The 26,898-nt window shown below is 39.1% G+C and overlaps 1 protein-coding gene across 5 annotated transcripts in view; it reads left to right on the top strand.

Annotated features, from left to right (window-relative positions):
* map1ab (microtubule-associated protein 1Ab) overlaps positions 1–26,898 on the top strand; it is an 86,011-nt gene that overhangs the window by 42,581 nt on the left and 16,532 nt on the right. Inside the window, exons 3-6 of one of the 5 annotated variants that reach the window (XM_039809210.1) lie at positions 19,373–19,455; positions 20,766–20,903; positions 21,354–26,348; positions 26,556–26,589. In XM_039809210.1, the coding sequence (XP_039665144.1) occupies positions 19,373–19,455; positions 20,766–20,903; positions 21,354–26,348; positions 26,556–26,589 (5,250 nt within the window). Of the gene's footprint in view, positions 1–19,372; positions 19,456–20,765; positions 20,904–21,353; positions 26,673–26,898 lie in introns of all 5 variants that reach the window. The other 4 variants (XM_039809208.1, XM_039809209.1, XM_039809207.1 and 1 more) reach the window with 4 other exon arrangements.

The raw sequence follows: 26,898 nt of genomic DNA, 5'->3' as shown, positions 1-26,898 counted from the left end.
CTCGTCAACTATAAGATAGATTGCCATGTAATTTGGCACACACATTCACGTCCTCCACCGGATGAATTGTTATATTTTTGGTGAACCTGTAACTTTTCCATCAGGTCCGATTTTTAATTTGTCCAATACTTTGTTTTTTGACCTGCAAAACTAAAGACGCTCCCATCCGCCTCAGTTGTCCGCCTTTGTGTTCAATGCTTATTTGCAAATGTTAGCATGCTAACAAGATAAACTGAGATGGTGAACATGGTAAATATTATAACTGCTTAACATCAGCATGATAGCTTTGTCATTGTGCGCATGTTGGCATCAGGGGCGTAGCACAAAATTCTGGACCCTGCACACAGGCATCCTCTATGGGCCCCTCCCCACATCCACGACTATTCATTCTAGTACCTTTGTGGGCCCCCTTCTCACATGAGGGCCCTATATACTCAGTCCCCTTTTTCCCCCCAGTCCGATGCCCCTGGTCGGCATGCTGGCATTAGCATTAAGCTCAAAGCATCTGAGTGCCAAAGTACAGCTTCACAGTTGTTGATATAGGATCCCTGTTTTGCTTTGATTTAATTGGCTCACAGTCAGAGAGAGTGTATATTGATCAACGTAGACAAAGTTACTGCCATAATGTAGCTGCCTATCAAAGTTTAAACACCATTTAAATTGTGTTAATTTGAGATCCTGATTGTGATGTCGGCTATCTGCGTTTCCAAGAACATATTTGGGCTTTTTTCAGCATCTCATCTCATGAATTAATATTATACTGTACTGTATGTGTACAGTATGCTATATATTTATATATATACATCAGTTCCTGATCACTGCTATATGATCATTCAGTAGCTAGCTACATATATTTATTCATATTTTTGTTAAAATTCAGTTTTTTAGATCTTAATTTATTTGGTGGTGCATTCTAGACCTTCCCCTGCTATTGGGTCACCCCACCTTCAGGAATAGATGACCTGCCTGTAATATTTTAGCTTTCAAAGGACAGTTTCAGCGTTCCATTTTTAACTGCTGTGTCAGACGAAACACTGAGTACTGCACTAGTATTTTTGGGGGCATGAAAATTGTCATTAACATGCAATACATCATTACAAAACACTGGCTCGCAGTCATAAATATTGGTACTGACTCTCATAATGCCTCATTTGTCAAACCCTTGCAAGGTGTACCTTTGTCCGAGCAACAGCATCTTGATCATTTCTGCGTAATTTGTCACAATATAGTTAATCCCGTCTCCCCGCGATATTTATATGCGATAAAGAAGTGCTAGTTACATAAATATCAAGCAGGCACAAATCACAATCACCGCCATGTAAAACTTAAATGTCTGTAGATTATTCGACAGAAGACGAGTACAAAGAGAGCGGGTACTGAGCCGAGAGTCTCAGGACTCGTCAATAATAATGGAGAGAAAAGAGGGGAGGTTCTGGCTCGGAGAATGCAGCAGTGAGCAGTCTTTGTTTCGCACCTCCCTGTTTGCTCTGCTGCTTTAGCAAGCTCTCCCTGCTGCCTCTGTGTGTGTGTGTGTGCGTTTGTGTGTCTGTGTGTGTGTGTGTGTGTGTGTGTGTGTGTGTGAGAGAGAGAGAGAGAATGTACAGATATGCAGAAAATAGCCATGCTGTGTTTGTATTATATTTATGTAAAAAGACTCTTCTGCAGACCAATGCGACGAACTCCTCCGCCCCACCCTCCGTTCTCCAAATACCCCCTTCTGAAATCCCGGTCCCTGTTTTTCTGAAGAGTATAAAATCCGAGTTCTTTAAATTCTTAAACATACAGCCACTAGCCAATAGATCAGAAACAGGGACACACAGGGTTAAAAAACAAATGTTTTTGTTAAATTTCTTTCTTTTTCCTTCTACTCCCCTGGGTTATAGAGCAGAAATAGAGAGAGGTGGATAGATGTAAGAACTGAAAGAGTGTAAGGAACATCATTATGCAGCTTTTTTAGGAATGGAGAGCGAGAAGACTTAGTGAAAGCTGCAAAGATTGAAGAGTCTGAATGACAAAGCATGCAAAACACAGAGTTAAAGTGGAGAAAAAAATTTAAAAAAAAGGACTAACAACAGTACGAATTGACTGCCCGACAAACATATTGAACAAAGGCAGAAAGACAATGACTAACACAGACAGACAGACATAGACACACAAGCAAGGACAAAGAGAGAGTAGTCACACTGCAGGCAGGCAATTCATGCTGATGGCAGCCATATTGGGCTCGGAGTGCGGAGGTGCTGCCTCAGTGTCTGCCGTTGTTCCACTCCACCCTCAAAGGGGAAGAGTAGCAGTAAACATTGATCCCTCCATCAGGAGTTGTTCCCGGAGGACCCCAACCTCCATCCCCTGACAGACAGCGGTGCCACCGTGTATCCAATGTGCCTGACACACCCAGACTCTGAAGGGAAGTACCTCAGCAAGCCAAGCAACGTATAGGCAGTGTGAATGCGAACCTTTGTTTCTCTTGATAGCTATTTGCAACGCATGCTGCATTTCGGCCTCCATTATGTTGTTGTATAACTGACCAAAGTTAGACAATATGGTGTTACTTTGACAATGGCCGGATCAATTTGATTTATTACAATTTGGGTCTTATGTTTGTAGTTTTGGCCATCAATTAGTGTGTGAATAACATTGTAATTACCTGGTTAATTGCTGAGATCTGGGAATGCGGATACATTGTGAAAAGGAAGTCGATAGTGCAAGAAACCCAATATACCGGTTGTATAACAAACCCCCAGGTTAGCCAAACTTCTTTGGAAGAGAAAATAACAGCAAATGGCAAAATATTTACCCAAACTGTCGTCCTTGTTCAAGTTTTACTCACCGCACTTGCTGTATTTAAGCGTGTGCACAGTTTCCAGTTTTTCCAGATTTTCTGACATTTACTAACTAATAAAAGGTTTAGTGGTCTACTATCTGATTGTTTCTTGCCCTGTCTGGGTTCATTGTAGCAATGTCACCATGTTTTCAGATCTCAGCAATTTCTTTGGTGTTATCATAACTGATGGCTACATCTAAGAAGGAGCAAGAAGTCAAGCATCAGTGATCATCAGTGACCTTCAGAAATAGCAGTGAGACAAACAATCCCAACTCAAGGTCTACAAACTCAAAAGTTCAGCATCAATGTTCAATCTTGGAGATAATATTTCGAGGAAAACAGTCCCGACTCGAAGTTAACTTACAGTATTAGCTTTGTTCAGGCTCACATGGTCTTCATCAGCGGATGGAGTATGAGACCCAAGTTGAGTTATCCTTTAAAATCAGGATTTATTTATTTAAAAATGTATTTTGTTGGAGGTTGTTGAAAGGTATTCTGATACAGTAAATGTAGAAAAATGGGTTAGGATTATGATGCATGATGCAAGCTGAAGGGAAGCGAGGTCACCCAAAAATGTAAATCATTCATCACAAATGAAGAACTCCTTTGATAAAGTTTAAGATGCCGCAGAAAAATGTTTTAACTGCTTTCATTTTATGGAGTTGCTGGGCTTGAAGTGAACACAACAGGCAGCAAGTACTCATTAGATAAAACACTGTCCGGGTTAAAAATATTACCCGTTTAAAAGCTTAATCTGAGGACCTTCATCTTGCTGAACATAGCAGGTTTGAATGTGCTCTGCAACCAAGAGATGCAAATGAGGAGAGAGACAATAACTGGTGAGGAGACAGTGTCCATGGTAACCTGTCCTTCACTTAGCCCTGTTGTAATGTGAAATAACTTCTCTGGTTTGTATGTGCTGTGACAAAGCTGAGACAGACTCCTACTTTTTACACAAAAGTCTTAGAGTAGCTTAGGCCTTCACAAGTCTTTATTAGTGGGGTTTTGTCTAAATAAGGGTTACATTTTTCAAATATTAAAAACCTCATTTTGCAATTCAAATCTTCAAATCCTTCTGCAGACTTTTAAACCTGCAAACAGAACAGCTGATTGAAAAACATCCACCATGCCAAGCTGGATAGTCCTGAAATAAGCCTGTGTGCACGTTGATCCAAATCTAGTAGCTGAGCCCAGAAAGGAACTGGAACACGCAGCTTTTTTTCTTCTTCTTCTTTAACAGTATTATTACTTTGAATTGAATGCAGCCAATACATAATAGTGAAAGCTGAAGCTGTGTGCTCCAGTTTCGTTTTGAGCTCGTCTAGTCATAGGTTTGGATCTACATTGGCTTGTGCTTCTCTGAGAGCCTCTACTGCAAGGTACGGTGCTGTAATCACAGTATCGCCATTCAAATAGAGAAGCTCCTGTATAATGTTAGACTGGATCAGCAAAGCCACGTATCTATGAGGCTGTTGTTTCTGATAAGCTGTTATTACCAAGCGACCAGCCAGTAACTTGAACCGGCACGCTGGCAGTTTTAAAGCCACCTTAAGCTGAGAGTAAATCCCTGAGGGCCAATGCCTCTCACTCAGGAGCCGCTGCAGAAAAAGCTCCAAACAAATAGCAGTCTATCTGCAGCCAATTTAACAGCCTATGACTTCTGAATGGCATTTTTTTTTTTCACCTCTCCATTCACATTTTTTCTTCCTCGAGCTTGTGATCTCTCGAGTCTTCTCTGTCAGGGGAGGCTTTGGTTTTTCCCACCTTGAGGTATTGAATATCTTGTCATTGTGCGAGGGAAGGTCACAGCGACTCTTATTTTTCATAACTGTCGTCCCCCTCGCCTGCATGTCTCTGACCCAGAGACCCTGTCTTGTCGGTCACCATGATGAATGAGACGTCCTTGCTCGTCAACGCATTGTTGACAACCACTTCATAATCATTATAGCTCTCTCTTGACACCGCAAGACCTCAGTGAGGAATGTCCTTTAAAAAAAAAAAAAAAGATGTGAGTGTGTGTGGGGTGTTTATGTCAGTGCTTCATGGTGAAAAATAAGCTGCAAGAAAGTCTTACATTTGCATAACTTATTTCTTCTTTTAGGTAAAATTGTGAGTCAAATTTCCTCAAGTTTACACGCTGCTATGTAGTGGGTCTTACTCTTGGTTGTGTTGTATAGTAGACAAGCACCACCACGCTACGTGGGACAGTTCTTTCAACACTTTATAGCAAGACAACACAGATCAGCGTAATTTCACTTTTAATTTTAGAGCAATAAAGCATTCACACATTGCTCTACATAGATGTGATGTTTTCACTTCCTGTTAAAACACAGAACATCCCCATTAATAGGAAACTGTACAAATTCTATTAGAATGTATTTATTCTCATAAAAACATATTAACAACACTTTCAGAAAAAGTAAAAATAAATTGGGTTACACTTTACGTGGTAGTATATACCCTTCAAAATATGTCTCTTTGAAAGGCCCATCATTTAACGCAGCAAAATACACACTGCGCCACACAAGCTCATTTAGGACAAATAACGCAGACAAGTCTGAATGTGACTTCTTGTTCTAGATACAGCCTGAACACAAAAGGCTCATTACTGTGGGTATTTATACTGTTGCACAGTGAGGGCAAATGTTTGTGGTGGCCTGAAAAAGATGTTCTGACACATTTTAGTGTGATGTTTTGGCAGCATACTGTACTCTAGAGTGTCTGTGTGTGTGTGTTTGTTTCTGTTGGAATTTAGACTGCTTTCAGTGCCACTTTAGGCCTTTAGACAGTGAGAAGGGAGCACAGGGGGCAGCAGTGATGTCATGGTTGGCACTCTGTGGACCGGACTCTAAAAGACGGTGACACTTTGCCAATATCCTCCTGCGGGCTTTTTCTAGCAGCAGCTCTTGCATTTTCATGCTTCTCCGTACTCTCAGGGTGGTCAGTCCCTCCGATTATATTCTCTTCTGCTCCTATACAGTTTATTATGAAGGTCTTTCAACCAACTGGTTTATTAGAAATGACAATCATTACTGCAAGTACATCAACAAAACCAGTTCTAATCTAAAGCTGTTTGTGTATATGTTTGTGTCTTTAAACTATGCCATCACACTATCATTGATCCTTCATTTGTAATGCAGCATATGCAAATATATCTTCACTTAATGTTGTTCTATCTGGGCCACAGCTTCATAAAAAACTAACATGCTTTTTTGACTGGACAGGATATTTTTAGTATTTTAATTGGTCATGTAATTCAGACAGTTTTTTGTAAATATTTTTTCATTTCTAGTTCTACTGTAGTCAATATTTTTATCTAACATTTAAATTAAATTCCTTGATGGTATGAATGCCATTTCAAAGGTTTTCCCTCAATAACAAGAATAAAGTTATGTTGGACATGCAATTAGAATAGCCTGACCAATACTTGGCTTTTGAGGCCGATATTTAGATTGATATTTGAAGGTTTCATTAAATCTAATCATATCAGTCAATATTCATTTTTAAAAATTGTGACCATGATGATACTGAGTGGGACATTTTATAGTTGAAAAATAAACTTGTCAGTGCACTCTGGGAGAGGAATTATGTAATGGAGACAATGTGTTTTAAATGACCTCAAACATATCTATTTCTGTACTGACATTTTTATTTATATATCTTGTCATCAAGCCAATATCAGCCAATATATCTGTTTTAGAAAATAGTCACATTTATAAATAGTTAATATCTGCAACGTCAGTCCAAAACTATTGGTATTAGACATTAGTGTTCACACTAGTGTGTGTGTGTGTGTGTGTGTGTGTGTGTGTGTGTGTGTGTGTGTGTGTGTGTGTGTGTGTGTGTGTGTGTGTGTGTGTGTGTGTGTGTGTGTGTGTTTGAGTGAGCTGTAGAGCATCACCATGGCAGTCTGCAGCAACAAAGACTGAATGATAGACTTGCAAAGGAAGCTCAGAGGCCCTTTAAGGAGCGGACGAATAGGAGGAGATTGGAATGGCTGATGTAATAGAAGTTAAAGTAGCCTAAGTCTGCCACAAAATACTTACATACTGAAATACCAAAGAGCTCTGGCTCTTTCATCGACATATCCTTGCCCTCTATCTTCTCCTCTTTTTATTCTTATTGATTCCTCTCTTTTAATGTGTCAGACATGATGATAGTGAGCTAATACTTCACCCCTGAGTTAAATCAGGTGAAATAAAGTTCTATTGAAAAGACTGGAGAAGTTATTTAAGTTCTTAGTACTTAGTTAAGTACTTTGCAGTCAGTTGGCTTTCCTCTTTCTCTTTATCTCCTTATTCACTCAGTAATGACTCATATGCTAGTAATGAGTCGGAGCTATTTAAGAACCCAATTTGAAGTTGTGAGAACAAACCTTTCAACCAAATCATTTTATGCTTTGTTGGTACATCAACATCTCAATTGTGACAAATTTGTATCTTTGTTTTTTGTGTCTCTTATTGCAGCTTTTGAATTTTAAAATTCAGAAGTACAAATAAATATGACTAAATCTAAACTAATTAAACTAAACTAGACCCATTTTTTAGGGTGAATTGCTGCAAAGCGTGAGCACACCTGTTGATTTAATTGTAGGTTTTATTAAATGAAAGAAGAGCTTGATCAGTCTTAATCACTACCTTGGAGCGATCCTTTCCAGTGTCCTTGCAGCAATAACAGTTAAACCTTATTTGCAGGTTTACATTTATCAGGTTTTTGTTGGATGTTTTCTGATGTGTCCTACTTTCAAAGTGCTGTTTTTAAGGTGCAATTTACAACAGATTCATGGTTTGCTGTTTGACTCATACATACCCCGACAGTTACCACCATGCTGGCCGAGTACATTAATAATAGATCATTTATCAGCAACAATTTGCCAAGATTAGCTTTGTGAAAACTCTGTATTTAATCTGAGACAAGAGGGATTGAAGGTTTTCTTTTCTTTTTTTGAGATACGATACACTTTAACTGATCCCTTCGGGGGTATTTGAAGGTTTGGCAGAGGTTTGGATATCTAGTCACTCATTAAACCAACATTGCACTTGACTGTACAAGATGCCACTGTAAAGGTTTTACTGCATCGTACATCAAAGTTAAGTGCAATCTGTTTTGTTGATTACCTCTGACACATACATATCCCACTCCGTATGTGGATAAACGACAATTAGTTATCTCGAGAGCCAAGACTAACTTCTCAAGACATACAGTTACTCACAGAGCTTCTGTAGAATGGAACAAGTTGCCAAACATTATCAGAGAATCAAAAAGTGCTTACACTTTTAAAAACAAATGCAGGCGTACCTTAAGCAGACTGAATACATACACGTTTTTCTATCTGATGTCATCTTAGTTTTCATGAATTTTACGGATGTTTGTGTAGTTACATTTAGCTGTATTGTAATCATTATTTGTTATTCGTCTGTGCTTATTTGACACATTCTTTGCCTTTTTTTGTGTTTATATTATTTGAACCATTTATTGATATTTCTGATAGCAGTGTCTTTTATTGTAGTATTAATGTTTTATTTGGACATTTTTAATGAAGATTAGAAACTTCTTTGGCAGAAGCTAATGGGTATCCAATAAAGCAAACAAATAAACCTTAAGGTCTCAATGAACACGTTTTGGACATTTCCTATCAATTCTTTTGACCAATTAGAATACATACTGGATACATACAGTATGTATTTTTTTTTCTCTTTTCCTAGAAAGAGAGAGAGAGAGAGAGAGAGGGAGAGAGATACACTATTAGCTAACTATAACTGGCATAAAGGCTTTAGCTGTCTTAGCAGCCCAAACATTCAGCGCTGCCAAATCACAGGACCAGGATTAGCATCAGGAACTAAGACTCTGGCTTCCTGTTGCTGTTGTGAACTAACGACAGTGATTTCGGTTCAAGGAGCAAGTTTGTGTTCTGGAGGTTACTTGGGCTGGATTTAATCATTTCGGCATAAGAAGTTACATAATCTACAACTGTTGAGGGGTAGATTATAGGGTCTGAGCTAGTCATAGTTATGCAAAGATGTATTTTATAATTTCAGTAGACAACAGGTAGCAAACATGGCAGACAGACAACTAAATATCATTACATATGAGTACGCTAATTCATCAGTATAACCTTCCTTATTTTATTTCTGCTCAACTTAATATAACTGTTTACACCAGTGAAAACATTGGGATGATCTGACATATTTTAGAGTAACAGGACCTGTATTTTATTGGTCTGCAATGCAGACTTCAGCAGTGACTCAGCAATGACTTGACACTTTTAGACAAAAACAAATAAAGAGATGATATATGGCTTTACTGGTGTGTGAAGATGAGGTTGGAGACAATCTCGTCGGTACCGGCATCTTTAATTTTCCAACCCACTTCACACCACTTTATCTCTAAGCTCAGACAATAGTTCTCAGTCTGAAAGAAGGAATGCGCTCACATTAGGTAAATGAGATTAAGAACAGGGTAATAACTTTTTGATGTCAGCTTCCATCAACCTCTGTTGATCTGACGTGTATGCTATATGAAGGCATCAGTTCACCTTCATTACCCCGCTTCATTACTTGACTTAATTTTACTTGATTCACATTCAACAGAAAACAAGGCCAGAGTTACAGCAAAAGGATATTTGGTAGGGCTGCAAATAAGAATTATTTTCATTTCAGTCAATCTATAGAAATGCAGTATATAGATGTTAAACAAAATCATCTAAGCTCAAAGGTTCAGCTTTCAGAGCTTTGAAACCACATCTGACGGTCTAGATCAGCAAATGCAGCAGGCGTGTCAGGATGTGAAGAATGGTTCAGGGACGGTCCTGCTAGATAAACCTGTTCATGGATGGTCTTTGACGCAGGATCTGAACGTCCTCCTTGATCTTTCTCTGGCCGTCCTCTGACTCCTTACATACAGTAGTGTGTTCCACACCACTCCAGACTTCCCTTAAGGTATTGTCTTGTCTTTAGGGTGTACCAGCAGAGATCTTAAGGTGTGAAATGTTTTGTGGTTAGTGCTAAATCCTCGAGACATGAAAACTCGATGAGTGTGTCTGAGTTTATTTATTTTTTCATTTGGATTAGAGTTTTTTATATATATATATATATATATTATATATATATATATATATATATATATATATATACATACACTGTTCCCTACAACATTTTGTTGCTTCATTCATTAGTTGTATTCTAAAAAAAATCAAACATAATGTCATAAAAGTTAGTTGAGCCCAAACTGGCATCCTAAGAGCCAAACCTTTTTTATTTTACGGTTGAATAATTCTGAGAACTACCAAGCAGATTTTTGCATTAAATGATAAAATGATAAGAAATAAATTAACAAAAAATAATAATGATACGACAAAGATATGACTACAAATACATTCAAATATAATGTATATACTTATACTAAAACAAACGCAAGTTTATATCCAGCATATCAAATTCACACCCCGCCTCAAGTGTGTGGCTATTTTCCTCTGTCATTAATGTGACGTATTTACCAAATATTGCCTAAAGTCGCAACAATTCTCAAAAAGGAATGGGGTTCTTTTGATTCAAACATTAGTTTTTACAAAGGCCACATATATAAAATATATATATATATATATATATATATATATATATATATATATATACATACTGTATATATGCATACTGTATATATATATATATATATATATATATGTGTGTTTTATATATAATGCTATTTCTTAGAACCACGTAAAAGTGGAAGGTGAATCATCATTCTTGTGTGTTATCGCGATACATTTACTGCCAGCGGTTAAGGCCATTTTGATAAATTGTGCTTTATGTCTTATATCCAGAGGCAGTACCAATGTGTCTCCTTGGAGGAAAAGTCAGGCTAAGCAAAGTATATCAACCCCATTTTTTCGCTAATTGACTAATCATATTAGCTGTAACAATTAACCTTTTCTCTGCAGTGGCCGATGCTAGAAATTTGCATTATAACAACATTAAATACCTTGACCTTGTTTGTATATGTGTGCTGACGTGGATGGCTTTCATAGCATAATACTATCCACCATCAAGCTCATTGGTTTTATATTTAGAACAGGATGTTGGCTGTCTGTCTGACATTACATTAGAATTATGAGTTTTACAGTTGAAAGAGGAGCTGTCCTTGGTACTGAAACTAAGCTCTGAAACACTGATCTTATGCTGTTGTAACATCGGTTGTGAGTTTAAATTCAAAGTTTGGTTTCCACTTTGAATATTACAACTTGTTAAACTGAATATTAAACTGTATAAGTCTGTCTCCCTAGAAGTAGCTACCGCTTGTTTTACATGTTCCTTGAACCCTCTCACCATCCCACTTACCACTGTAAATGTGGAACATGCTATCTGGAGCAGTGCAGTGGCTGGGCCTCGGTCCATCAGTGCTCCGTTTTAGTCGCCTTTAAACAGAGCGTTCTCGTTTTGGGAGTTCAGACGTGGATATTTATATCAAGCAGGTCAGCTGAGGAAGAGCCAGAATGAGCAGAAACACCGAGTTCTGTCTGACAAATGACCTTCCTTCCTCTGGGCATCGCAGTTATGAGCAGAGTCGTGGAAAGACCGAGAGGGAGTAAAGAGTTCACTTCCAAGATCCTTAAGTCAACTGACAGAAGCGGGGCGGATGACATCCAGTGTCTACTCTCCCACAAGTTATTTTTGTCAAGAAAATGGATCATGCAGATGTGTGATCTCAGTTAACACACATAGATTATAAAGTGTTTCTTTGGACTGTTGGAATTTATCAAGACTTATTTGGATCAGGCCATAGAAACAGGTCAAGTTCAGGTAAAATAAAAACAGAGTACTGCAACAGTCAGTAACATAAATATAGAATAGAAATATTACAATAAAACAAGCAAAAAATATGTGAAAGATACTATAACAAATACTATAGCAAAAATGTAAAATATAACTTTTAAAAAGAAAGCTGTAAGATGTTGTGCAGGGTGTGCAAAGATATTGATGAGGGGAAAATTCACAGTATATAGAATATATAGAATATGTGCCATTTACAGGGATAATAGCCCCAAACCATTTTGAGGGTCTTTTCAGGGAATTTTTCTTTGAAAAGTCCATTGAATTTTCTTGAAAATATAACTATTAGAGCCAAACCAATACATCTGCATGGCTCATATTATATGTTGGCTGACAAGCAATAATAAAGTTCACAAAGGTGTGTTAGAAGCAATTTAGAAACGGTGTTACCATTAAATATCGTCCTCCAGATAACATTTATAAGTTTGTTTTACAACTGTAAAATCTCCTGTTCAATTCAACATATTTATAGGGTCAAATCATTAAGTTATCTCAGGACACTTTACAGATAGAGTAGGTCTAGAACACACTCTATAATTCCCCCAAAAGCAACTTTACTTCAAAATGTAATCAAACTTTAATCACACAATTTAAGCAGTCCTTATCAAAAAAGTTTGTTTATTTTTTGTGTCTATGTAAAATAAAAAACGATATCGTCCAGCATATAATTATCTGTTAAGCTATCAATATTGTATCATCGATTGGGTTTTGATCACCATTAAAACTGGCTACACCCTGAAAAAGGGTTATTAGATGATTCAAACACTTAGATTTATTCCTTAGTTGGGGAATAAGTTCTATTTTTAGCCCTCTTAGCGTGATGCTTTTTAAAGCAAAGAAGCTCTGGATTCAAAGCCTTGACACTCAATGACACTTACTAAAATTACACAAATGAAATATCTAGTTGCAGAAGGAGTTTCTTTTTGTAATCCCAAATAGAGTTGCCATGTAATTTGTTGTGGACTGAGTGAACTGCAGAAATGTGTCACAATGACATGCTAATGATATGCACCGCTCAGATGTTGAAAAGAACAGGCTAGAGAACCAACTGATATCATAAGAAGATAAGAGTATTTAAGATAGATTCAGCTGACAAAGGATGCAGGGAGCCCGTAAACACTGTGCAAAAATGAGAGGTATTTTAAAATGGTGCAAGTAGAAATGATTAGTCAGTGTGAACATTCTCATAAGATATTCCAATGCCTATAGCTGAAAGTCACTTTATTTGAAAGGATGATGTCTGGGATGCCAGTGAAGTAAAGCCACGGGGATAAATGGATGAGGGCAACTTGGCTGAACATTGCACTCTTCAAAAGGACTGTTTAAACAAACACTTTTAAGCTGAGGAACAGATGCTGGCCTGCTTGTGGAGGGTTTAGTTTATAACTGTTTGGATCTCAGTGTATGCAATGCAGCCCTAAAGGCTCACTCACATCATTGAATTGTAATTTCCAGTAAAAGTCTCGTTACTTATTACAATTTACAGAGCACAGGAGTTAAAAGACTGAAATGATGATGGATGTTTGTCATGAATACCACACAGGTTTCTTCATGTTACCCAGCGGTGACTTTGACTGTGTTAATTAACAGAGTAATATCACTGTTTTGCTGCAGTAGACATACAAATACCTCCCTTGAAATATGCCTGGAACTAGTAAAATCAATAGCTTTAAAGGAGCTCTACTCTTTTTTTCTTAAAAAGGTGAATGCAGTAGTCAATTTGTTTTTCTCCATGGATTCCAGCCTTGAGGATACAGACATTTAAAGGCTGACATGGTGGAGGTGGAGATGTGTTTAATCAAGGCGTGTCTGACGCACAGCAGAGATAAGTCGATTCCCACCTTGACTTAAATCGAAACGAACGAAAAATCCATCAGTATTCCCCATTTGACAGCTTTCTTTAGGCTGAGCACATTTATCATTTAAATGTAACATTTGTCAATGCCACACAAAGATGGCTATTGATATGTAGATATAGGTTGTTGAATAGTAGTTATACAAAGAAACATTTATGGAATTTATCTCAGAAATACCTTTGTTTGAAGATCATCTTCTTCAAATAAAAAAACAACATATTAAGTTTCAAATTTGAAATTGTTAAGGCTTTTATAAAATGTAAACAATGATTATACAGGATAATGTAAATTTGTCCAAAATATTGTTGTTTTCCCTACCTCCGTCAATTTAAGAAGACATTTAACAGGAAAATGTAGATACCAGGGATTCATTCCAGCTGTATGTGTTAAGAAGTAGGTGAATTGTTCAGTGTACTGTGAAAGGGGTCCCTCTGTTCCCCTGCGCTCTACGTAGCGTTTTAGCATCTTGTTTTGGTTTTACAGCCTACAACTATGTTAGTTTGGACCATTCTCACCACTCTCATCAAACTCATTTCCAGCTGCAGCAGGCAGCTGTTTTCAGCAACAAGTAATGTACTAAGACAACAAAATGCAGTTATTTCATCATAAACTTGTAAATAATATACATAGGGATTAAGATTAATATGAATTATTATTTATTTGTGTCAAATACACAACACTAACTCACTGGACACACAAAGTACATTTAAGTTTATGTCATGATTTTTGCTGATGGCAGAAAAATGCTTCTAAACAGAATGTTTCACTGCATAAATTAATTGAAACACATATCGACACAATATATGTATAGGGTTATGTTGCAGTAATTAACACAAATACAGGCTGTGATAAAACAACACACCACATCTGACAATGAATGACCCAACTCTTTTTTAATAGTATATAACACAGTCGTCCAGAAAAACTACAACTGATAAAAACAAAATAACAATTTACACATTTAATTTCTGCTTTTCAGTAGGAGGGATGACTAACCCTTTACTTTCACTTGCAAACAACCATCTAAAATCCTCTGTTGACGTCTTACACTGCCTGTTGTCTCTCAGTAGGCCTACAGACTCAACACTCTCAGAGACACCAGTCCGTCTCTGCAGCAGCAATAAGTAGGTCTTTATTAGAAGCCCAGGTCAAATCCAGACCCTCCAAGGAGGGTGTGGATCATGTCACACTAACTAATTAATGTTAAGATTAAATGTCACTTCTGGTGGGGCAAAACCTTGTACCATCAGTCTCAGCTTTTTTAGAAACACATCATAAAGTGATTTTGAACCTTTTTTAAACTTTAATTCAAAAAACGTTTCATAAGCTCAAGAAGTTGAAAGAACCTGAGGGCCACATAGTCCCACAATAGTGATATGTTACATTATATGCTGTACGAAGTTGTGTCTCGGAGTTCGCCATGTCCATCAGTATGTGATATTTAAACTGCATGAATTGAGGAATTCTGTTCTTCCTTCCTATAGTTTGTCTCCAAAGATGTTTAATTTAAAGTTGTTTCTTACATTTTTTTTTGTTGAATTAAGATTTTAAGATTTAGTTACTATAGATAGAACATGATAACTGGAGTCTTGATTCACAACACAAAAATCTTCCCAGTCAGGCACATTTTTTGCATTTGAACCCCAAAATCAGCAGGTTTACTGCATGTAAATCTGTTGCTGTTGACCGATGAAGACTTAATAAGGGCTGCATCTAACGATTATTTTCATTATTGAATAATCGGACGACTATTTTCGCTATTTATTGGTCTATATAACCTCATAACCCATCACAATTTCCTCGAGCCCAAGAAGATGTCGTCATGTTTTGTTCCCCAGAATATGAATTTTACTATAATAATAGGACAAAGAATAGCTGCAATTTTAAACAATAACGACAATAGATTATTTTAAAAGATTATCGGTAACACTTCACTTGAAGGTCTCTACATAAGAGTGACATGATACTGTCATGAACACATGACACTGTCATGACACAGTCATGACACATGAACCCTAACCCTAACTTGTCATTACAAAAACCGAATGACACTAAAAGAAGCGTTATGTCATAAACGTTTATGACTTGTTTATGATGTTTATGACACATTCATGACAGTGTCATGTCACTCTAATGTAGATACCTTCAAGTAAAGTGTAACCAAATTATCATAGTAATTGCTGAATAATTGTCTGGCGATCAACTGAGCGATTTACTGACTAATCATTGCAGCTCTAAACTTCATATTAATGAAAACCAATGGTCTCATTCTGAGTTACAGACCATTTGAAAACAAAATCCTGAAATCTGAGCATTACAGGACCTTTTAAAGTCTTTGTGCACCAATGTCACCTCCATAGATTCCCGTCCAATTGCTGTGTTTGGGATTGAAAATGAACCTGATCTGAGAGAGCGCCAGCCGGCAGTGGGAGTGACAGTCCTCTCAGCTTCCCAGGGGGGAAAACGGCAGCATTTCAGACTGACTTAGAGTGTCTTTGTTGTATTAGTATCACGTTGTACCAGTCCGCAGTGTCAGCGAGCCGTCACCCTGCAGGGCAGCCATCAACGGCAGCTAATGCAGTCGCTTCTCCTCTGTTTCACCCAAGGAAAGCACATCAGGAGGTCAAAAGGAGGCTCTGTCTCTCTGGGCTTCTTTCGTCTGAACGTGGATGTACGAATGGATACCTTGAAGCTGCTGTCTCTAATGTCTGTATCGACGAAGTTGCCTCAGTTGTTGTGTGTTGCTCTTGTCAGCGTTAGAAGTATCAATGCAAAAAAAAATTGCAAATCATCGCTCACCCTCGCAGCTTAGTCATCGTGCTGTGAAACCGGACGCGTCTGTGGGCAGATCTGCTGAAGTGTTCAAACTCCTCCTGATTGCTGCACCAGCATGTTTTTTTCTATTTGATCAGTGACGGGAATCATTGTTCTCTGTCCATCAACATCCTCGCCCACTCCATGCAGGGGTCAGCTGAGTAAAAATAAACCATTGTTTTCTATCTCACATTAATGATGGTAACTGCAGTGTGTCTGCAGGGGGAAAAAAAAACATATGGCCATTAGTGTGTTGCTATGGTAACATCAACAGAGGGAGCCACATCCTCTAGTTTGTTTCCAGGATGCTCTCTGAATGTTTTTTTTAATAATTATTCAATTCAGTTTCAATTCAGTTTTACTTATAGTGTCAAATCATAACAGACGTTATCGCAGGACACTTAACAGATAGAGTAGATCTAGACCATACTCTATAATTTCCAGAGACCCAACAATTCCTCCAAGAGCAATCATTTGGTGCGACAGTGGCAAAGGAAAAACTTCCTGTTAAACGGCAGAAACCTCGGACAGAACCTGGCTCTTGATGGGCGACCGCGAATTATCAAGTGCATGTGGATATATATTTTTACTTTATGGGCCAGTCTAACATCGATTTTATTATTCTAATCCTTTTCATCAAATTTCTCCAAGTTTTCATCAAGTTTCACTTTCTCTCCTTAGTCATTTAAAATCACGGTTCACAATCAAGCAGGGTTCTTGTAGTTTTTTTTTTCCTGTAGCAGTAGTGTTATCTCTGACCTTATTTTTCTGATTTACTGTGGCACTCTTCTCATGGTCTATTCAGCCGTTGTTACTGCTGCTCCAACCCACAAGCCAAAGGCATTTTATTTGTATACTTTAGCACCTGTCTTACACAGTGGCAGTTTGAGGTGCTTCACAGGTTGCAGGGAAGAATTTAAACAGGATAAAAAAAGAACTATTTAGAAAGTAACTACGGAGTTAAAGCAATAGCATGAATCAATAAAAAGCAAATCAAAGACGAGGCAATGCTAATTTATTTCTTCCATATTACAAATTTAAACAAAACATGCCATTTGCATTGCTTAGCATAAGACATGAACAGGCGTAAACACAATTTTGGTCTGAACTTTTTTTTACAAATATTTCAAATCAATTCTCCATCAGCCTCAACTCTATTTTGTGTTTAGCGCTAATGCTAATTAGCAAATGTTTGCTTGCTAACTCTCCAAAAGATGAATAAAATGGTAAACGTTACCATGTACCGTATACCTGCTAAACATCAGCATGGTAGCATGGTGATGTTAGCATTTAGCTCAAAGCTCCGATGTGCCTAAATACAGCCTCACAGTTAAAAGTTTGGCAGCTACATTTTGAACAAGCTATAGTTGCCTATAGGAGCTTTTACAATAGAATAATAATAAGCTCAAGATTAATATATTGATTAGCTTTTTCTTTTAATTTGTATTTTTTCACTGTAAACCACAGTTGTTGCTGTTGAAATGCAACTTTTGCTAAAGGCCGGATAAGTTGCCAAAAAAGAGCCACTAGAACAGCCGACTAAACGTTTTCAGGATCTGACTTTAGAGAGGAGAAAAAAACTTGTTTGCTCATATGAAAATGTCATGGATAGCTAGATAAGAGGAAAATGTGGTTGAATATAAAATTATTCAATTCAGCTCATGTTTTTTCATCAATGTTATAATGTTAATGCCATTTAGTTCGATGAAGAAAAGGAAAGCATAAAATACAATCATGAGCTGAAAGCAGATAATATGGCTGATTATCATCTGTAATATTACAGCTACTTATTGAGTGCTTCTTGCTCTGACTCAAAGACGGTCTAGACTTTTAAGTCCTGTGCTGATTACCTTCTTGATATAGAAGCTGTAGAATGCTAGCTTCTCAAATGTATGAAATTACTTTTCTTATCAATTGCATTCAAACTCTTGTTCATCTTAACTATTGGTAATCATCCTTCATCATTTCATGTCTCAGTCCTTTTTACATCACAGTAAGTGAAGCTGAGAATTATTTACTTTAGAGTATATTTTTCTTTTCTTTTTAAGATTATTTTTTGGGCATTTTAGGCCTTTATTTATATAGGACAGCTGAATACATGAAAGGGGAGGGGGGGGGAATGACATGCAGGAAAGGGCCGCAGGGCGGAGTCAAACCTGCGGCCGCTGCGTCGAGGAGTAAACCTCTATACTATATGGCTGCCTGCTCTACCAGGTGAGCTACCTAGGCGCCCACTTTAGAGTTTTTTTACGGAAAACACATGTTGACAGTGCAGATCCTTAAAAGATGGCAGAGCACCGCAAGCTCAGGGGATGCACTGAAGATCCCGGTGGATGGTGTAGTCACTGAGATCCCCCTATTATTAGACCTCTCTAATATAAGAGCCTGCATCTGTGCTAAAACAAAGGGGAATTAAAAAAGCTTAACATCACCACTGAGTGGAATTAAGTACTGCTATAATTGCGATGAATATGCATCAGGATGTATGGGAAATGTACTTAACGATTTTGTGATATTTTCTTTCTTTTTGTGTGTGGATTTCCATGCATTAGTGTTTTTATTCACATAATCATTGATATTTCTGTATTGCAATTTAGAAATCAGACTCCTTGTGAACCAGGACTAAATTGCAAGTGGCATATGTTTCTGCTTGTGTCCAGAAAAGCATAAAATCAGGTTTAATACCTTATACCAAGGGTAAATATTGGACTCAACGTAGTGTGTGTTATCCTCATAGCTTTTTAAAGTATTTTAATCTTCACCCAACAGACATCAGTGACCTATTTTCTATTCTAACTTTTGTTCTTGCGTTTATGCACAAGTGCCTGTCTATACTGTGGTTGTCCCACATACGATGCAACACGCAGTATAGTAAATCTGCCTAACTCAAAGAGGTTTTCCTGATCGGGTCTGGACGTCGTCCAGCTGGATGTCTTCAGCCCAGACGGCTGAGTGTCAACTTGTTTACCTCGTCCAACCTTCAGGCTTTGATGGAGAATCTTAGGCTTAAGTGCGTTATTCAACAACATAATGTTTTCCATCTTATCCTTCAGGACAAAGAACTCTACACCACAGAAGTGATGTCCTAGAGACTGTAGTCCTCGTCAACCCTTCAGAAGAAACCGTTGTATCAGAGGTAATGTCAACATATTCTGAGGTAGACAACCCTGCTGGTTGCATGTACACTTACATGAAAATGGTGTGGCATATTTAAAAAAAAAAAAAAAAAATAGTACCTTCTTTCTGACTTGAACATTTGCTCATCTATTCTTTCTAAGTCTGGGCATTGTTTGAAAATGTTCAATACCATTTCTAATATGATACTTTTGCTAATGATACCAAAACAATTGTTTTTTTCTATAAACCAACCAATTCTTGATTTTTGCAACCAATATCAATATTTGAGAGTTTAAAAGAAATCTGATTTAAAAAATTTTTTTTTACATAAATACTTAAACATAAACAATTTTGATAGGTATCCATTAAAATTATTTTAAAGAAACATTTGCCCACCTGTATAGTATTGTTTGATTGCAAAACGCTGTAGAAGGGCATCCTGCCCCAAAACGTCTGTGTGGCAACAAAAATAATTAATTGGAGTGCTGTCCAAATCACCTTTTATATATTAATATCCACATTAAGGATCCAGCACCCAGTCTTCAAATTCTGCTAAGTTTCAATGTCAGTTGATTGTGTTAGGTTTCCAAGATATGGACTGAGCATAACATTTTACAGTTAAAAAATAAAGTTGTCAGTGCTCTATTGTGGACGAAGGATGTAATAGAGACACTGTTTCTAAATTATCATAACTTTGCCATTTCTGTACTGCATTTTGTTTGCACTTATCAACAACATACTGTATACGCCAAATACCAGTATAACTGTGATAAACTTATATGGGCCCAGCCAAAAATAATATGTTGGGCTTGCTTTGGAGAATGTGTTTATATTCCTGTTTTTCTACTTTTGTTCTTACAACTTTGCCAGGATAAATACAGTCTAAAATAGGCAGAAGTGTGATTTAACTCAGGATCTATCTTATCAAAGAAAACAAGTTTATAAATCTGGCCAGGCATGCAATGCCTGTTTTCAACTGTACGTGCTATAGTACAAAAGAAGTATTGTGAGTAGATATCATCTCCTTCACATCTGTTAAGGATATATCATAATAAAAAGATGATAGATTTTTCTGTATTTTTTGAAGAGAACTCATTGCCAAATCTTATTAACCTTGACACAATTAAAGTGCATATTTTGCCAGTGACACAGGCATTTCTCTTTCCATCTTGGCAATGTTGTCTCACCTTTAACTGTCCTTTGTCTCTCTTCCTCACTCTTCCTCACTCTTTCTCTCTTTGTGTGTGTGTGTGTGTGTGTGTGTGTGTGTGTGTGTGTGTGTGTGTGTGTGTGTGTGTGTGTGTGTGTGTGTGTGTGTGTGTGTCCCAGATCCAGTCTCTCGTCACAGACTCAGCAGGACACAAGCTTCTGGTCTTGAGTGGACAGAGCTCAGATCACGGTGGCCTTCTTCTTCAAACTGGGGTTTTCACCTACAAGACCTTTTCACGTGTCTTTGCTGATCCTGGGGTGAGTCAAATCTACTCTCCTCTAACAATTAGCAACAATCTGATGAAAAATGTATACTGTACATTCATGAATGCTTTTCAGTGTTTTAAAATTGTTTAATATGAAAGGAAAGGTACTGTACATGATTTGATACATTTAAGGAATGTATTTATTGGCACTGTAGAAAAATAAAAACCTAATGTGGCCAGAAATCCACAGAGAACTCAATGTTTGCAGAAATAAGGTTTTTTACACAAACATTGACAGCAAAGGAGAGTTTTCAGGCCTCAACTTTCTCACCTTCTGGTTAAATTGATCATTTTATTCAAAAAAAGATATATTTAAAACATACCCTTGACACACAAATTGTCTACTCTACTATTTTATTTCTTTCTATTTTTTTTCACGTCTTTACACCCACAGGTGTGCATTTATCACTGACAGATGTGTCTGGGTGTGTTCCTCCTGCAGGTCAGTGAATTACTGGGCACAACAGTCCCCAAGCAGCAGGCTACACTTACTGTGTCCTGCCGCGGGGAGGTGGGCTGGAGCTCCCTGGGACAGCAGCAGACCCTGCGGGAGTTTCTGGAATACAAACTAAACCCTGAGTCTGTTCTTCCCAAGATGGAGGGCGTCACCGAGTTCACAGAGTACATCTCTGAGACGGTCGACGTCCCTTCACCTTTTGACCTCTTGGAGCAACCCACATCCGGTGGCTTCCTAAAACTGTCCAAGCCATGTTGCTACATCTTTCCCGGCGGACGAGGAGACTCTGCGCTCTTTGCTGTGAATGGCTTCAACATCTTAGTGGATGGAGGATCTGAACGAAAATCATGCTTTTGGAAGCTGGTCCGTCACTTGGACCGCATTGACTCGATTCTACTCACACACATCGGCGCTGACAATCTCCCAGGTATCAATGGGCTGCTTCAGAGGAAGATAGCAGAACAGGAGGAGGAGCAGTCTCAAGACTCCACCAACTATAGCGACTGGATGAAGAACCTGATCTCTCCTGAACTAGGTGTGGTATTCTTCAACGTGCCAGAGAAGCTCCGTATGCCAGAATCTAATCTTAAAGTGAAACGCAGCATCGAAGAGGCCTCCCTGACTTTGCAGTACCTTAACAAACTAGGAATCAAACCGGAGCCTGTCTTTCGAGTGGTGAGCAACACCATTGAGCCCATTACTCTGTTCCACAAGATGGGAGTGGGCAGGTTAGACATGTATATTCTCAACCCTGTCAAAGACAGTAAAGAGATGCAGTTTTTAATGCAGAAGTGGGCTGGGAACAGCAAAGCCAAAACTGGTATTGTGCTGCCCAACGGGAAAGAGGGAGAAATATCTGTGCCCTACCTGACATCAGTTACAGCCTTAGTCGTCTGGCTGCCTGCCAACCCTGCAGAAAAGATCATCAGAGTGCTGTTCCCTGGGAATGCACCACAAAACAAGATCCTAGAGGGGCTGGAAAAATTAAAGCACCTTGACTTCTTGCGCTATCCTGTAGCCACACAAAAGGACATTGCCTCTGGAGCACCTCCCTCTGTTATAAAACAAACTAAGTTAAAACAAAGAACAGACAGCAAAGAGAGTCTCAAGTCGTCCCCGAAGACCACTGCAAAGGCTTCAAAGAAGGAAACTGAAGGACAAGATGATGTGTCAGCCGCCACAGAAGCCAAGAGTGACTCTGTCAAGGAAAATATATCGGAGAAAAAAGAGGAGAAAAAGCCTACTAAAACTCTAAAATCTAAAGCTGATGTGCCAGAAAAGAAAAAACTCCTAAAAGACAAATCCTTAAAAAAGCACCCGAAGGAAAGGGTGTCGAAAATGGATGAGAAAAAGGACAAGGAAAAGAAAGAGATCAAGAAAGTAAAGAAAGATGACTCTGCTAAAAAAGATGAAAAGAAAGATGTTAAGTCCAAAGACGACAAAAAGAAGGACACATCCAAACCAGAGCTGAGAAAAATTACAAAGCCTGACCTGAAACCGTTTACACCAGAAGTCCGAAAGACTTTACACAAAGCTAAAGTGTCAAGTAAAGCAAAGGCTGGAAAAATCAAAACAGCAAAGGCTTTGCCTGCTGAGCCGAAGCCAGAGGAGCCAAAACCTGAAGCTATTCAACCTGAACCAATAGAGAATGGAGCTGTTGAGGGCACGTCTGTTCCCTCAACCCCCGAAGACCTCACCAAGGAATTTGTGGATATGAAAAAAGCTGAAGTTGTAGCTGTATCAGCAGAGCCTCCAGACGGTTATGAGCCGACAGCACAAAGCCTTACCCAAGACAGGCAGGAAGCACAAGAAACGATTTCGGAAATTCCACCTGGCACAAAGTCTCCAGAAATGGAGGCATCAGCCCCAGAAGCGAAAGTTGAAGTTGAAGACAAAGACAAGGACTTGACACAAGAGAGAGAAATGGAAGAGGCTCAAAAGTTTGAGGATGAAGGAGCAGCAACTCAGGATGAGGATGAGGATGAAGAAGAGGAGGAAGAAGAGGCCCCAGCTGCTGTAAAGAAAACAGAAGAGGAGGAGGAAGAAGATATGGGAATAGGTGAAGAGGAAGATGAAGCAAAATGGAAGGACGATGGGCTTGACAGGAAACATGAGTTAGAAGAAATGGAGAAATCTGAAAATCTCTTAGCTAAGGTTGTGACAAAAGAGGATCAACAAATGATTCCATCTGAGGAGGATGACAATGAGGTGGTGGAGAAAGCCGAACTGGAGGAGGTAGAAGATTTAGATGTAATAGCAGATGAAGAGATCAAACCTGAAGATGTAGCTGAAGAAGAAATGCTCACTGAAAGAAAAACCGCTGAAATTCTGACTGCAGCTGAAGAGGAAGAGGAAGAGGAAGAGGAGGAGGGCTACCTGTCACATGTTGGAGGGGCCACGGCTCCCATAACCTCGGTAGTTCAAGGAGCCGCTGCAGCCGAACCCATCTCCTACATCCAAGACGAGACCATCCCCGGCTACTCTGAGACGGAACAGACCATATCTGACGAGGAGATTCACGAGGAGGCAGAGGAGAGGATACCACACCTTCAGTACGACGTCGGGGCCTATGAAGTCTCTGTTCCAGATCAGACCGAATCATTTGTAAACATTCACGGCATGATGGAGATGCAAGCTATGAACGAGAAAGGTTTCATCCCAGGCGTGCAGGAGCCAGTATCAGTGTTCACCAACATCATTACCGCTCCTCTGGCAGAAGAGGAGCATGTGTCCTCTGCAACATCCATCACAGAGTATGATAAAGTTTCCTCCTTCCCTACTTCTATCGCTGAAGACCAATCAGTGACGTCCGTCACAGCACCTCCAGCTGAGGAACCACCCAAAAGCCCCGTTACCCTGTCCACCCCACCTGACGCCGCCCTAGGCAAAGAGCAGCCACTCTCTGCAGGAACTCTTTCTCCACCTTCTTTGGAAGAAGACAAACAATCCAAGTCTCCATCTGATGACTTACAGCTTCCCGTTGCAGAAGTCAAGACGCCGGCCAAAGCTCATGAAGCGTGTGAGGAAGAGGAGGAAGAAGAAGAGGAGGAAGACGACCAAACTCCTAATGTTGACATTTCACTTGAAAAACTTCAAGAGGGCTATGCTTCATCCCATTTATTACAGGATGAAGAGACAGATATCGAAAAGCTTGCTGGCTCAGTGTCTCCGGTTTCTATTCAAGCCACCAAACCAGTCCACCTACCAGTTGAAGAAGAAAATAAAGATGCTGTTGCACCTAAAGATATTTCATCTGTTGTGCCTACTAGACCTTTTGGATCAGACTCAGTAACTTCAGAGAGCGAAGAGCGCTGCTTCAGTCCGGATGATATCACTGTGAAAATGGCCTCCCCTCCACAGTCTGGCCCACCGAGTGCAGCTCACTCTCCTCTTCGTCAGTCACCAGTGGAAGACAAGACGAAGGTCTTCCCTGATATGGAACTGGAAAAGCAAGAGGAGCTCCTCGATGTCGTCACAGCAACTGAAGACAACACTGAAAAGAAAGACGAAGCAAAAACAGAAACACAAAAAGATGCCGACAAACAGAAAGCAGATCAGCATGAAGTAGAAGTTTCAACATCTTTGGATGAATCCTTTGAGAAGGACATAAAAGAGGTTCCAGTCATAAAGGAGTCCGAAAAAGACACTTCATCAGTGCCAAAAGATGATGGCAAACAGGCAGAAACAATCCCTACTGTTGCTGCGTCTTTAACTGAAGTTCATCCACCTGTGTCAGTGAGGGATTCCCTCATCTCATCTGGACAAAGTGATGAAGAGGTTGACGACAAGCTCAAAGAGAAAGCTCCTAAACTGCCTGCTCCAGGTAAATTTCCAGAGAGGGACAGTCGTTTCTTGGATGATGATGATGATGATGATAAAAAGAAAGATGATGACGATGATCATGATGATAAATCTGCAGTTAAAACCGTCAAGGCGGAACAGGAAAAAGTAAAGGACGACACCTCTGATGTCATACAAATCAAGGATGACCAAAAACAGAAATCCGTCATCCAGGAAGACGTTTCTGCCGTTATGTCCATCACAGATGAGAAAACAGCAGTAAAGGATGATACCTCTGAAATAAAACCCATCACAGAAGAGCAAATTGCAAAGGACGTTGTCACTGTTGATAGAGCCATTAAAGATGAACCTGAAAAAGACCACACTCCTGAAGTAAAAACTAAAGAAGCAGAGATTGAAATTGTTGCTTCTGAGGTCAAACAAATCAAAGATGAGCAGAAGCAGAAAGATGATGATTTTGACCTAAAAACCAAAGGTGTGGTGAAGGAAACTGAGGTTAAAAAGGATGATGTGTCTGATGGTGAGATTTTGAAAGAGGAGGAAAAGAAACAGACAGATAAGGGTGATATTTTTGATATTAGCTCTATAAAGACTGAAGAAAAAGAGATTGAAAAGGTCCACGCCACAGATATCAAGCCTGTTACAGACGAGATGGAGAAAGAGGCAAAGGATGATTTGCCCATTAGTGAGCCTGCTAAAGATGATAAGAAAAAGGAGACAGAAACATTTGATATCAAAGTGATCGAGGATAAGAAAGAGGAAAAAGAGATGGAAAAGATTGATGATTTTGCTACCAAGCCCTTTACAGATGAGCAGAGGGAAAAGGAGAAAGACATTTGTGACATCACTGTTGCTAAACTCACCAAAGAAGAAGAAATGATTAGCAAGGGTGATACGTCTGCTGTTACCATGAAAGAAGAAAAGGGGCAAGAGATTTGTAAAGATATTATCTCACCCATCAGCCTCACCACGGTGGTGGAAAAGGATGCAACAGTGAGTAAAGATGAAAGTCTTGCTGCCAAGCAAACCACAGAGACAGAGAAAGAGATAAGTACAGATGATAGTTCTGACACCACACTTTCCAAGGAGCAGGACAAAGATATGACAACAAGCAAAGATGATGCTCACATCTTCATACCTACTGTAGAAGATGATACTGCTGCTATAAAACTTACCAAGGCGGAGGAAAAGGATGCAACAGTGAGTAAAGATGAAAGTCCTGCTGCCAAGCAAATCACAGAGAAAGAGAAAGAGACAAGTACAGATGATAGTTCTGACACCACACTTTCCAAGGAGCAGGACAAAGATATGACAACAAGCAAAGATGATGCTCACATCTTCATACCTACTGTAGAAGATGATACTGCTGCTATAAAACTTACCAAGGCAGAGGGAAAGGATAAACTGCCAAGCGGGGAAGATACTTCTACTGTTAAACCAACACTTGGAGAAGAAAAAGAAGAAGAGGAAAGTAAAGATGATACTGCTTCAACCAAGGTAGAAGCAAAAGAAACATTTAAGGAAGCCGTCAAACCGGTCATGGAGGACGAAAAGGGGCAAGAAACAAAGAAAGATAAAGATGTCACTTCTCCTGTCCAACCCGCCAAGATGGAGGAAGAGGATGTAATGATGAGCGAAGATATTTCTGCTGTCCAAACATCCAAGGACGGATTTGTTGCTAAACCCACCACGCAAGTTCCACCACTTCCAAGTTGGGGAAGATACTTAC

Source organism: Perca fluviatilis, chromosome 8 (assembly GCF_010015445.1).
Source record: "Perca fluviatilis chromosome 8, GENO_Pfluv_1.0, whole genome shotgun sequence".
In the NCBI taxonomy this organism is placed as follows: domain Eukaryota; kingdom Metazoa; phylum Chordata; class Actinopteri; order Perciformes; family Percidae; genus Perca; species Perca fluviatilis.
The sequence above is the reverse complement of the archived record's forward strand: the minus strand, read 5'-3'. Positions and strand labels throughout refer to the sequence as shown.